This window comes from Paroedura picta, chromosome 2 (assembly GCF_049243985.1).
Source record: "Paroedura picta isolate Pp20150507F chromosome 2, Ppicta_v3.0, whole genome shotgun sequence".
In the NCBI taxonomy this organism is placed as follows: domain Eukaryota; kingdom Metazoa; phylum Chordata; class Lepidosauria; order Squamata; family Gekkonidae; genus Paroedura; species Paroedura picta.
Genome location: NC_135370.1, coordinates 28,589,068 through 28,602,360, shown reverse-complemented (window position 1 = coordinate 28,602,360; position 13,293 = coordinate 28,589,068). Strand labels below are relative to the sequence as shown.

Below are 13,293 nucleotides of genomic sequence, written 5' to 3'. Positions count from 1 at the left end.
CAGACTTTCGCTTTTGCCTAGGACTGTATAGGACCTCTCCTGGCTATTTGCAATATTGTCTGAGCTTGACTGCTGACTTATAAGCCTAAAACATGTCTATGTTAAAAAGAATGGCCCATCTAATAGAGAAACAAACCCAAGATTTGAAAGCATTTACAGAAGGTTTGCTTAAGAATATTTTCAAGGAGATCCAAGATGGCAAGGAAGAAGTTTTTAACAGGATTGATGGATCAATAACAGTGGTTGATGACAGCACTAAACAATGTTGGAAATCATCAGCAGAAGAGAAATCTGAAATTTTGGAGATGGAAAAGGGGATGTTGGAGCCTCGCAGAAAACATGACTTCCCAGATAAGGACACCCTTTTTAAAAAGGCATACATCTATTTCAAAGCAACAATACACAAGAATCAACCAAAAGATATATGGATCTGTTTTGAAAGTAAGCAATTTAAAGGAGCTTCTCAGGAAAAAAATCGTACTAATACATTTTGGATCGGAGTCCAGGAGGTGCAACTGCCTTAAGATTCATCGCTGAATATTCTGTGGGAACAAATGCACTTTCTACACCAAAGTCTAACTGGACAGAATATAAGTCTATAGGAACAACAAGGTGCAGTAAGCCTCGATATGAGACCCCCTTAAGAAGATTGGGGAAGGGAAAGGAGAAGCAAAAGGAAGGGGGAACAAGATGTTTGAAATCTTTTCTTTATTCTTTTTATGTACAATTTTAAGGCAATATAATTGTAAATGCTGGAAATGTCATGATAAAGTGGGTTTTTCCCCCTTTCTTTTTTCTTTATTAGTGTATGGTTATAGGGCCAAAGTTAATATTGTTTTACAAGAAATGTTCAATGTTAAGTATTTAATTCAAACCTGAAAATATGGTGTTGAATATCTGTCAGGAAGGCTCTTCGACTGTGTTAAGTATAAAATGTTTTTAGGTGATTGCTAAAATTGCTAAAAACTATGTTAACAAATGTTGGAAATGTGGTAATAAAGTAGGTTTCTTTTTCAAATGTGGTGGAAATGTGAAAAAGTTTATAGATTTCGGGCAAAAGTTCATACCATTGTGTAGTTAATGTGGGGTCTTAGATTTCCTATGTAAGCTGAAACTATGTTATTAAGTTTATCTATGTTATTAAGAACCAACTCTTCTTCTTCTTCTTCTTCTTAAGTATATCTCCGCAGTGCCTCCCAGCCTGAACCCAAAGCTTAACTAAAAGGGGACATTTAACGGAGGGGGTTTAAGTGTAACAAATGAAGACTATATTTTATTGTTCTTTGTATTAACAACTTATACTATCTGTCTTATTTCTATATTTCTATCTTTATGAAAATAAATAAATATATATATATATAAAAAGAACCAACTCTTCTTCTTCTTCTTCTTCTTCTTCTTCCTCGCTACCCCGGCCTCAACCATAGGCCTGGTGGAAGAGCTCCAATTTACAGGCCCTGCAGAAATTGGGTCCTCATATGCCTGATTTCTAAAGGAACAGTTTGGGTGGGGGCTCCTTCCATGGAATTTTCACAGTCCCATCTGTTTGAGCCATAGGCCACACAGTCTGAACAAACAGCACCCAGGATCCCCCAAGGCAGCAATTTAGAAAGGGATAAAGCATTCCTTACTTGAAGTAGCCAGTAGCCGAGAGGCAGATGCTTTCCTCAAAAGCTTTTTTAGTCTGCAAGAGACACACCATTCAGTGACATACAAATACGCAAACTAAAGTTGAGTGTGTGGAAAGTGACCACTTAGGGTGACCTCAAAAGGGATTTCAAGGCAAGGGATTGAGCAGAGGTGGTTTGCCATTACCTTCCTCCACAAAGCCTTACTTGAGGGTCCCCCATCCAACTACAGACCCCGCTTAGCTTCCAAGATCTGAGGTGATCGTGTTATACTGGTCCTTTGCACATCCCAACAACAACTAGGGAGCATTTAAATAGAACTTCATTCCTCATCACAAAACAGGCACCATTTTTTTGTTATTAGCATTAAAGCAGGAAGCGAGGAAATATGCACCATGAAGAACCTCCTTGGCAAATTTTATGGCAGATCTTTGTTGAGCTCCTAGTTCTTCTAGCTTAGTGCAACTCAGAATTAAGTGAATGCCAAGCCTGTGCAGAAGACGAATCATAAATAAGCAGCAAGCAAGCCATGTGCTTGAGGGATTGACTAATTGGGTGTAGTGGGCTTTTGCAGATGCAGTTAATCACAGGTAAATATACATACCCTTCAAATACTTAGTACACCGTATTGATCTTCATATAGGGACTTTCACTATCTAATGTCATAGGTTATTTTACATGAGAATCCCCATACTACACATTTTGCATACAGCTTTGTTTTTAAAAGAAAGGCACATTTCAAAACAACAGATATTTCACAAGCAAGCACAACTCTTATTTGTTGGATGACAATACACTACTGGGGCTCAATGTTTTCAGTACCATAAAGTTTAACTGGCTGGTAGTTTCTGTTAATTAGCCTGAATAACCCAGACTTGCCTGAACTTTTCAGAGCTTGGAAGCCTAGAAAAGGCATCCTTCCTGGAGGTATTCTGCATGGAGCCAAATAAAACAATTTAAAAAACAACCAGTTTAGACCACTTTATTATATTACAATCGTTGTTCTGCATTGAATATAATCTGTTGAAAAACTACATTGCAATGCTCTGTGCATGAAATAATTCATAGCCCTGCCCCCTGTAGTTTTGCCAACTCTGCTTTGTTCTCGAATGCAGTCACTAATCTGCATAACTAAAGACCTTCTCTGCATGGCTAATAGAGTGTCTCAGCAGGCAGGAGAGAAATGAATGGGTGAAAAGCATCTTTCAGAAACAATGCTTAAAAGACGCTTAAGGCACCGAAGAGGCAGTTCACCACGCAGAACAAAATCAATTTTGCGGAGTAAATTAACTCTTTTGTGCAGAGATCAGGAAAACAATGGTGTATTTAGTGAGTTTTCATCAGATCCATCATACAGAAGAGGCCCTGAACGCTTGGGCGAGAGACCACCAGGGAAGTCCCAGGATTGCTGTCCAGAGGAAGGCAATGGCAAACTGCTTCTCTCTTGCCTTGAAAACCCCATGGTTCAGGGGTCATCTTGAGGCAGCTGCAACTTGACAGAGCTTAAATATAATCATGATCAATTTTGATGACATGAGACTGCTCCTGTCAAAGCTACACACTTTCCCTCTATTCCCTCCTTTCCTTTTGTCCATTTGTCCTCTCCCTTCTCATGGCATTCCATGTTGTCACATGTCTCTGTAGATCTCTCCTGTAGATACAATATACACATACTTCCATGTATATGATTCTGGACAAGCTGACCATTAATGATTGGGGAAGCATACTTTAGACTCGTCTTCTTTCTCTTGTTTTGACAGCACCCTGAAAGTACACTGGATCTACTTGAATTATTGAATTAACATAAGCTTACCTTTTTTTGCAATATATTTCTTGGGAGATTCATCTATTGTACTCAGTATCGTGCTCCTATGACTAGACAACCTTTGCTATAGTAACCCAATATCCCAATGTGGTCAAGTGTTTTGCAGGGGTGAGGTGGATGCTCCAATCAATGTTGGTAGCACCCAAACATACAGCACAGTAGAAAGTAGCTCACAGAGCAGGAAGTACTTCCTGTTGTGGTGGGTTAGAGCTCTACCTGCCAGGTTGATTCTGATCATCTGTTGAGACATCCAGGGATTAGAATGCGGATGTGATTGTCTACATCAGGGGTAGTCCTCCAGGCGTTCATGGACTACAATTCCCATGAGCCCCTGCCAGGAAGTGCTGGCAGGGGCGCATGGGAATTGTAGTCCATGAACATCTGAAGGACCACAGGTTGACTACCCCTGGTCTACATGAACATGTGACCAAACAAGAGAATGGTTCCATTTTAAGAATGCAAATCATGGAACCTCCCAGTCATGTGGCCTACGGACATGCTTTGGCTGTAGGGGTACCAGCTGGGAAATACTGGAGATCTGTGGGATGGGAGGGTGTGGTTAGGGAAGGGGGAGCACTTAGCAGGGTATAAGACCATAGACCCCCCACCCTCCAAAGTTGCCATTTCTCCAGGTGCTTACCCAGTCTTCCCATTTTCCTTCTGGATTTTCTTTAATGACAGGCTCCAAGCGCTTCCGGAGAATTTGGCAAGCTTTCTGGTGGAAAGAGTGGCATGGAAAGGCAGGATCAATATATCACAAGAATAAGATGTGGTTTTCGTTTCCTAACACTATCTGAATAACTTTGCAAAAGAAACATGTGTTAAGACAAAAAGCAAGGTGAGTTGCTTATTTTTTTTTAATGAGGAAACAAACAGCTGAGGCCGCTGAATGAATCCTTTCGTCTGGCTCAGCTAGGACCATGAGCTGTTTTTTTGCTGAAATACACAACAGAGAAGTAAAATATGAAAAAAACCATGAGAAGCCCAGAGAGATATTTTAGCCATTGCCTATGATGCACAGATGGGGGCTGCATTTTATCTGTTGAATTTCTGCTATTGGCATAGGTACAATAATACAATGCAAAACCTTTAATGGCATTCACAATATAAAACAATATACAATTGGTTCTGTAATAAAAGTCTAAAAAACTGTGAGGGAAGTTACAAAAGGCAAGATTAAGCCAATGACGTATAGGTATCAACGGCATAGGCTGTTTTCTACCATTATGGAAAACCAGAAAACACTCTATTCCAGAATAAGTTCTTACTTTTCAATGGGAGCTCAAACAGAACTATTGTGGACCATGCAGTTGGAAGCCTACAGTCTAACTACCCAGGATTCATTTCCATTGGTTTAGATCAGACTGACTCCTAAATAAGTAGGGCACAGTTTGAAATAGTCAAGCTGAGTTCATAAGAAAAAAAAATGACACCCCTCACATGCTTTGAGCAGTGAAATTTAAGACTGCAGTTGCCAGAGAAGTGTTATAGACACCTATTGGCTAATACCTGTGGCATCCTTCATGTGACAATGGCCACTTCTCAATATTCATTCCAATTTAAATCTTACAAAAAATCCCTTGGTCTTTTTAAATAGTAGACTAACCCTGATGCATGTGGCCCACCCATCCTGGTTGCTAAGAGAGAGAGAGAGAGAGAGAGAGAGAGAGAGAGAGAGAGAGAGAGAGAAATGTGTTTTTAAAAGGGAGCAAATATACTGAAACAATCATTTTTTAATCTCACTTTTCAGTGGCTAGAGGTAGATGTTGCAATCTAGAGCAAGATAATAATATTTAAGCCCATAGAAACTAGTGGGACATATAACATGCACATTTCCTCTCAGTGATCCATGCAATGGTCACTTCCAGACTAGACTACTGTAACTCGCTCTACGCAGGACTGCCCTTGTCTTTGACCTGGAAGTTACAGCTGGTACAAAATGCGGCTGCTAGGGCGCTCACTGGGCCCATATCCAGCCGGTGCTTCGACATCTGCACTGGTTATCAGTCTGTTTCCGGATCAAGTTCAAGGTTTTGGGTTTAACCTTTAAGGCTATATGCGGTCTGGGTCCTGCTTACCTATGGGACCGCCTGGTTGCTTATGCCCCCCGCAGGGCTCTTCACTCTGTGGCTATGAACTTACTGGTGGTTCCGGGCCCTCGGGAAGCTTGCCTGGCCTCGATCTGGGCCAGGGAATTTTCGGTCCTGGCCCCAACCCAGTGGAATAAGCTCCCGGAAGAGCTTAGGGCCCTGGCAGAGTTGTTTCCGCAGGGCCTGTAAGACGGAGCTCTTCTGCCAGGCATATGGTTGAGGCCAGGGCGGCTTCCCGCCATTCAATCTGGGATCCCCCCCATCTCCATTGTGTCCATCGGTTCCTACTCTCGCCAGTAGGATGGCAAGACTGTGGCCTGGCTGGTCGAGGGGATGAATTGATTTATTAGTGCCGCCATCTTTTAGTTTAATAATTTTAACAATGTAATCGGGGTATTTTAGGAGGTTTATTGTATTTTTATTCTTTTATTGTGTAAACTGCCATGAGCCCAAATGGGAATGGCGGTATATAAATTCAAGTAATAAATAAATAAATAAATATGGGAACGGCAGTATATAAATTCAAGTAATAAATAAATACGGGAACGGCGGTATATAAATTCAATAAATAAATAAATAAATAAATAAATAAATATCCTCTATGGGATTTACTATGGGACTAAGTTCCATTGAAATTAACAGGATTTAACAAAGACCTGTTTGAGACAGGGATCTGCAAATGCTGGAAAAAAATGCACTAGAAATACCCTAATTCTACTGCACACCAGATGACACAAAGGCTCTGGGATAAGAAATACCTGGAGATCTTGAAGATGGAGGCCAAGGAGGGTGGGGTTTGGGGAGGATCCTCAGCAGGTTACAATGCCACAGAGTCCACCCTCCAAAGCAGCCATTTTATCTCCAGGGGAACTGATCCCTGTTGTCTGGAGATCAGTCATAATAGCGAGAGGTCCCATCTGGAGGTTTACAAGAACCGATAACCACCCATAATAAGGATACTAACCTGGACAGCTTTACAGTTGGTCTCCGAGCTAATGGCTCCTGCTGTGACAGTGGCGTTGGGTATTGGAACAGTACTTCTTTCATAAACATGTATGTAAGACATGGGTATCATCAATTCATGGCTGGCGACCTTTTTGTTTTGAAAACAAAAGATAGCACCACTTCTGTTAGCAATCACGTAACGTTTGCAAGTCAAGCAAATAAAGGAACAAACTTATTAGAAAAGTTGTGGTCTCTCCCTCTCATACACACACGTACAAAAATACCCTGGAAGTTACCTAGTTACTTTGACATAAAACCTGACTAGAACACATTCCCCAAACAGCTTTCACTCCGTAGCTCTCTTTTGCAATGTATATGGCAGATGGATGTTCATCCTACCTGTAACACCTTGGTGTACATCCCTTGTCCCAGCTCACTTCCACCACATAACACCAACACTGACCCATCTACATAGATGTTCACCAGAGCTTGAGCCTAGGGAGGAACGATAGACGTCTTTCATTAGTAATCATCCTACTAACACCACACTGGTGCTTATTTGATGTGCAATGTTGAGACCACAGCTTTAGAGTATTACCTGTTGGTGATACCTGATGTAGTCTCCAACTGCAAATATCATGGGAATGATGGCAATCCCTTTTTTCTTCCAGTAGTTTAGCTTGTTAAATTCTTCTATGGCTTTCCTTCGGTTGTAATAATCAGACCTTTCCAGGCATTCTTCCCAGCACACAACCAAATTCCTGGGATCAATCTCTTGTTTGAAATGAGTGAGACCCACTGTTTTGAACATGTTCATCTCCCGGACCTTCACAAGGAGACAAGCAAGAGATTGTCATTTGTGTCATGTTCTTGTAAACTATCTTTAAAAACGTTTACCCCGTTAGTTACCTTCCCTTACCCCAGCTTATTTATTTAATCCCACCTTTGGGGCATCATGGAGCTCAGGTGTATGAGATAGCCAAAGGGTCTACTACTCAGGAAATGATCAGACTCAGCGCTCCTTAGCTTTAGTAAGGTTGCCATATTGTGGGTCCCTCCAATCATATTCAGGTATCATTGAATCACAGGGGCTTTTTGCACGCCTTCAAAATCGCACAATGGTTGCCAATTGGAAACGCTATTGATTTGCCATAACGCACGACGTCGTAGACAATCTGCCACACACCTGAAACCAATCTGCAAAAAGCGCTTCCTTGTAGCGCTTTCAGGGGAATCCCAAAAAGTGGATTCACCCTCCGGAAAGCGCTACACTCTTGCAACCAATCTGCAACACTAGCGAAAAAGACCTGTGCGTTAACATTGTTGCGGTTTCTTCAAAGTCCCTCCTCCTGAGCCTGTCCTCCAAACTTCCGGCGAAGCGATCGCCATTTTTTTTTCTCCGAGCGAGCGGGGATAAACGCACCAGCGAGCCTCTTTCTGTTTAGAGGCTTCCCTGGCTTCAGTCCTTCACCTTTAGTCACTAAGCACAAACCACAGAAAAGCCCGTTTGCTGAAGTATTTTCCCTTTATTTTTTTACACATTCATTCAGCCGAAAATCGGGCCCGTGAGGGGGGGGGGATTTTTTTTTTCACTCGAGGCAGCGTGGCAACGATCATACGATCAAACGACAGCTCACATTAGGCAGCTGGATGGGTCTCTCCGTTGCAACGAATCTACACAGATTCGTTACAATGGGTCTGTTTTTTTTTAAAAAAAAACCTTTCTTAAAGGGAAAGGGGCTGTTTGGGAGCATGCTAACGGCTGCCCATTGGCTGCTTGACGGCCAGGGGCGGGACGAGCTCGGCAATAGCACTTCCTTTCTAGCGATTTCTGCCTGAGACCGGAAGCTGTGGGAAACGCTACAAAACGCAACTGGATTCCACTACAAAGGCAGGTATGCATAACAACGAATTCCACTATTTTAAATGGCGATTTTTCATTCAGTGACCAATTTGCAACAAAGATCCCGGTGCGTAAAGCCCCACAGAGTTTGTAGGAGCTATCTTAGTCATCTAGTCCAATCCCCTACTCAATGAAGGATAGGCCTACAGCAGGGGTCCCTAACCCGTGGCCCGCAGGCTGCATGAGGCCCTCAACCGCTTTCTGTGTGGGCCTCCAACCTGCTTGTCTGCTGCTATCATCCTCAGGGCATTTTCCCTCAGATCCATACTGTTCTTCCTGCCTCAAGAGGCACCATCTACTGCTGTTTATCCTATCCCTTTCTTGCAAAAAAGACAATAGCAGCATTGCTTATTTTAGTCTCCATGGTTCCTTCTGTCAGCCCCCTCTTCTTCTTATCCTCCATCTGTGATTGCAGAAGCAGGTGAGTGGCCCCCTGAGTACTCTCTTAGCAGGGAAGCTTATGGCATTCCCATTCTCACATCTTCCTCCAGTTAAGTTCCTATCTGAAGCCAATTTAATGGCATAACCTGTTCCAGGTGGAAGGCTGCCCTCGTTCACTCTTTCTGTCTACTTGGCCTTATTTGGAGGGCCCCTAATTTCTAACATATTAAAATTAAAATGTATTAGCAGGTGAATATTTAAACCTCAAAGGACTGTGTTTATTAAGAAATAAATCTTGTTGTATTCAATGTACTTAGGATTGCAACTCTACCATCTGGTAGGCCAGATTCTCAATCCATTTTTTTAAATGTTTCTAGCCCATGTATATAGCCCAGTGCTTCTGAGAACTGCAGTGGAATTGGGGGGGGGGGGTGCAGGGAAGCTTATGGCATTCCCATTCTCACATCTTCCTCCAGCCAAGTTCTCCTCCCTCTGGCTGCCATTTTACTTCTCTTCTTTGCTATGGTCAAATTGAAAATCCCCAGCTAATAGCAGTGTGGAGTGGATTTAATGGGAAAGCGAAGAGTTAGGCCCCTAAAATTATACTACTCATATTTGTATTCATTCAAGGTTAACATTGAAACTCTGCAACTGCTGCTCTGCTAAAAACCCTGTAAAATGTCTGCAAAAGGAAGTTCTGTTTCAAAGAAACGAAAAATTGCAGATGAACACCGTGTCTTTAATGACAAATGGACTACTGGGCATTTTTTGTTTGTTTGTTTTAAACAAGGACAAAGCAGTTTACTATATATGTCTTAAAACTGTCTCAGTAATAAAGGAGTATGATATTAAAAGACACTTTGAATCCTGTCACAAGAGCTACTCAATATAACAAGAACAGGTGGAAGTGGACAAGATAAACGCTCTTTAAAAAGTCAGTTTTTGCAGCAAAATAGCTTTAGAAAGCACGTTGAAGAGGACCTATCTACTGTGAGGGCCAGCTATCATGTTGCTAAATGTACTGCTGAGAGTGGTTGACCATTCTCTAATGGTGAATTTGTTAAAAAGTGCATGGTTAAAGTAATGGAGGAAATATGCCCTGAGAAGATATCTTGTGTTAGTTGTCTCAGTTTATCTGCATCTACAATCACTAGACATGTTGAAGAACTAGGAGAAGAGCTGCGTGTCACTGGTTGTCAAGGCAAAAAGTTTTGATTTTTTTTCTTTGGCATTAGATGAGAGCAATGACATTATAGACACTACTCAACTACTAATCTTTATTGGGGACTAGATTCCAACTTCAGAATTACAGAAGAGTTGTGTGCACTGCAGAGTTTGAAAGGGACCATAACTTCAGAAAACATATTTTTGGAGGTTTGTAAATCAGGAGAAAATCTTGGTCTAAGTTGGGATGAATTGAAAAGCATCACAACTGATGGTGCAAGAAATATTATGGGAAGTAAAACTGGTGTAGTTTCAAAAATCAATGAAGAGTTATTGAAATTAAATGGTACACTTCCTATGCAATTTCAGAAGAAGAAGAAGAAGAAGAGTTGGTTCTTATATGCCACTTTTCCCTACCTGAAGGAGGCTCAAAGCGGCTTACAGTCGCCTTCCCATTCCTCTCCCCACAACAGACACCCTGTGAGGTGGGTGAGGCTGAGAAAGCCTTGATATCACCGCTCAGTCAGAACAGCTTTATCAGTGCTGTGGCGAGCCCAAGGTCACCCAGCTGGTTGCATGTGGGGGAGCACAGAATCGAACCTGGCATGCCAGATTAGAAGTCCACACTCCTAACCACTACACCAAACTGGCTCTCCACTGCATCATCCATGAGCAAGCCTTGTGTAGTAAGATTCTTCAATAGGAAAGCATGATGAATATTGTCTCCAACATTAATTACATCAGGCATCAGGGTCTTGCTCATCATAAGTTTCAAAATTTCCCCCCAGAGATAGATGCAGAATACGGGGGTGTATTGTACCATGCAAAAGTCAGGTGGCTTAGCAGAGGCAAAGTCCTCAAACGTTTTTTCAGTCTTCATCATGAAATTGACGACTTTCTTCAGGAGAAAGATCAAGAAGCGCTTTCTGACCATGAATGGATTTTTGATTTGGCTTTCTTAATGGATATCACAGGGCATCTGAACACATTAAATCTAAGGTCGCAGGGAAAAGAAAGCTTGTGTACACTGATTGAAACCCTTTAAAGCAAAACTAAACGTTTTTGTGAAGCCAGTTAGTGAAGGTAACTTTTCAAACTTCTCATGCTGCAATGGACTAAGATTTGAGACGGATGGGAATTTACAATTCAATGTCGAAAGAAACATCAAAGCACTGAACCTATTGGAGGTGGAATTTAAGAACAGATTCACTGATTGCCATATGCTGGAAAGGAAATAAGAATGTTTCAGAATCCATTTGAAATAGCATCAGAAGACGCATGCAACTTTTTTTCAGATGGAACTAATTGATGTGCAAATCAGTGATCATCTCACAAACATTTACAAAGAAAATAGTCTGTTAGATTTCTATTCTGGTCTACCTGATATATTTATCAACCTAAAGAAATTTGCTGCAGGCATGTTCACAGTCTTTGGCACCACACACATCTGGGAACAAACCTTTTCCAAGATGAAAACTGTGAAATCGAAGTGTAGGTTAAGACTTACAGATGAACATTTACATGACATTTTAAGAGTGTTTATCACAAACCTTGACTTGGACATCAATGCTTTGGCTAACAGAAAACAGCCACAAAACCCACACTGACTTAGGTAAGCATGTGTAACTAAATATTCCACGGTAAAATATTGTAGCAAAGCAGTCTTCCCACATTGGCCAGGGTGTCAGTTCAAAGACTTCCTGGTTCTCAGTTGCAAGGCTTGTCTTAAAGTGACTGCGCTCCAGAAGCCCACACTTCTCTCAGCAGAGATTTGCCTCTTGTTATTTCCCAATCGAGTGCAGAACGCTTTCTGTTTCAATTGGGAAGGGGGGGAATAGAGGAAGATCCGAGTTCAAATTGATCTGAATTCAGCAGAATTCACACCGGAAAAAACAAAGTAAATGCAGAATCTACCCAGAAGTTCTTGACAGAATGGTTTCTCAGTAGAAACGGCTTCCTCGGGAGGTGGTGGGTTCTCCTTTCTTGGATGTTTTTAAGGAGAGGCTAGATAACCACCTCACAGAAATGCTGATTCTGTGAATTTAGTGGGTAGGCAGAAGTGATTATGTCAGTGCTTTGCTCTTGTGGCCCTTCCTTAAATCCCCACAGAAATGCCGATCACTACTTTGGGGTTGGGAGATGAATTTCCTTCAGGCCAAACTGGCAAGGGATTCTGGGACTTGTTTTTTTGGGGGGAAGGGCATCATCTGAGCCTGGAATTGGGGTCAATGTGGTAGGCAGGTAGTTGTGAATTTCCTGCATTCTTCGGGGGGTTGTACAAGATGACCCTGGAGGTCTCTTCCAACTCTCTGATTCTATGATTCTACAAGAAGTGAAATATATGTTGCAATCCTCTAACTTGAAAAAGGTGTTTATATGACCAGGGTTTTTTTTTGGGGGGGGGGGGGATGGGATAAGGTTGTAATTGATATGGTTGCCAAATCTGGGTTTGGAAAGTCTTAGGGATTTGGGGGTGGAGCCTGGAGATTTGGGGAGAGACCTTATTGGGGTTATACTATCATACAGTCCATCCTCCAAAGGTGGGAGGGAGCTTCTATTACATTTAAAATCGACTTTCTTTGGATTGGACCAAAAAGAAGGGCAATGGTTTATTAGTTGTAAAAAAGGGCTGTTTTAGTGGCTGTGGCAATAGATAAACCTCTTTGGTTTACTGTCTGAGGGGGCCATTGAACTATTTTCCAATAAAGGAAATTACATTTGTTTTTCTGTGATACATCTTACTTTAAAAGGTTTTGCTTTACTTATTTAATTATCTTTTAGAAAGATATCCACAAATGAGGAACAAAAGCTGTGTAAGGGTTTATTCCTGGACCATTCGGGAGATATCCTGACACTGATTTTATGACTTGGTCAGTATTTGTCATGAACTTGAGGCAGTGACTGCTTGAGGCAATATGCTAACAGCAAAGTGATATTTTATGAGGGGAATTTGGAGTTCTCAGTCTTATGTTTCCTTTCAAGTACTAAGGTCAGAATTGGAGACAGGGTATTTCCAGCTGGAAAGGGATATAAGGAAGAGAGTTTTGATCTGCTTCTATTCTCAGTATGGTAGGGACCTAGGCTGATTTTGCATTTACTTTGTTTTTTCCATTGTGGATCTTGCTGAATTCAGATCGATTTGAACTCGGGTCTTCCTCTATTCCCCCCCTTCCCAATTGAAACAGAAAGTGTTCTGCACTTGATTGGGAAAGCTCAGAATGGGGAGGGGTGCCAAGCGCAGCAAGGAGTCTCTTTCTTTTCTTGAACGAGGTTGGGGGAGAGGATTGGAGACAGCAGAGGAGAGGGAAATAACAAGAGGCAAATCTCTGCTGAGAGAAGTGTGGGCTTCTGGAGCGC

General features: G+C 41.8%; 1 protein-coding gene across 1 annotated transcript in view; it reads right to left on the bottom strand.

The window, feature by feature from the left end:
* The window catches only part of LOC143828621 (aldehyde oxidase 3-like), a 60,797-nt gene that overhangs the window by 7,250 nt on the left and 40,254 nt on the right, over nucleotides 1-13,293 (bottom strand). Inside the window, exons 26-30 of the mRNA XM_077318909.1 lie at nucleotides 7,087-7,314; nucleotides 6,888-6,983; nucleotides 6,508-6,636; nucleotides 4,094-4,168; nucleotides 1,632-1,684 (exon numbers count right to left, since the gene is read on the bottom strand). Coding sequence (XP_077175024.1) covers nucleotides 1,632-1,684; nucleotides 4,094-4,168; nucleotides 6,508-6,636; nucleotides 6,888-6,983; nucleotides 7,087-7,314 — 581 coding nt within the window. The remainder of the gene's footprint in view (nucleotides 1-1,631; nucleotides 1,685-4,093; nucleotides 4,169-6,507; nucleotides 6,637-6,887; nucleotides 6,984-7,086; nucleotides 7,315-13,293) is intronic.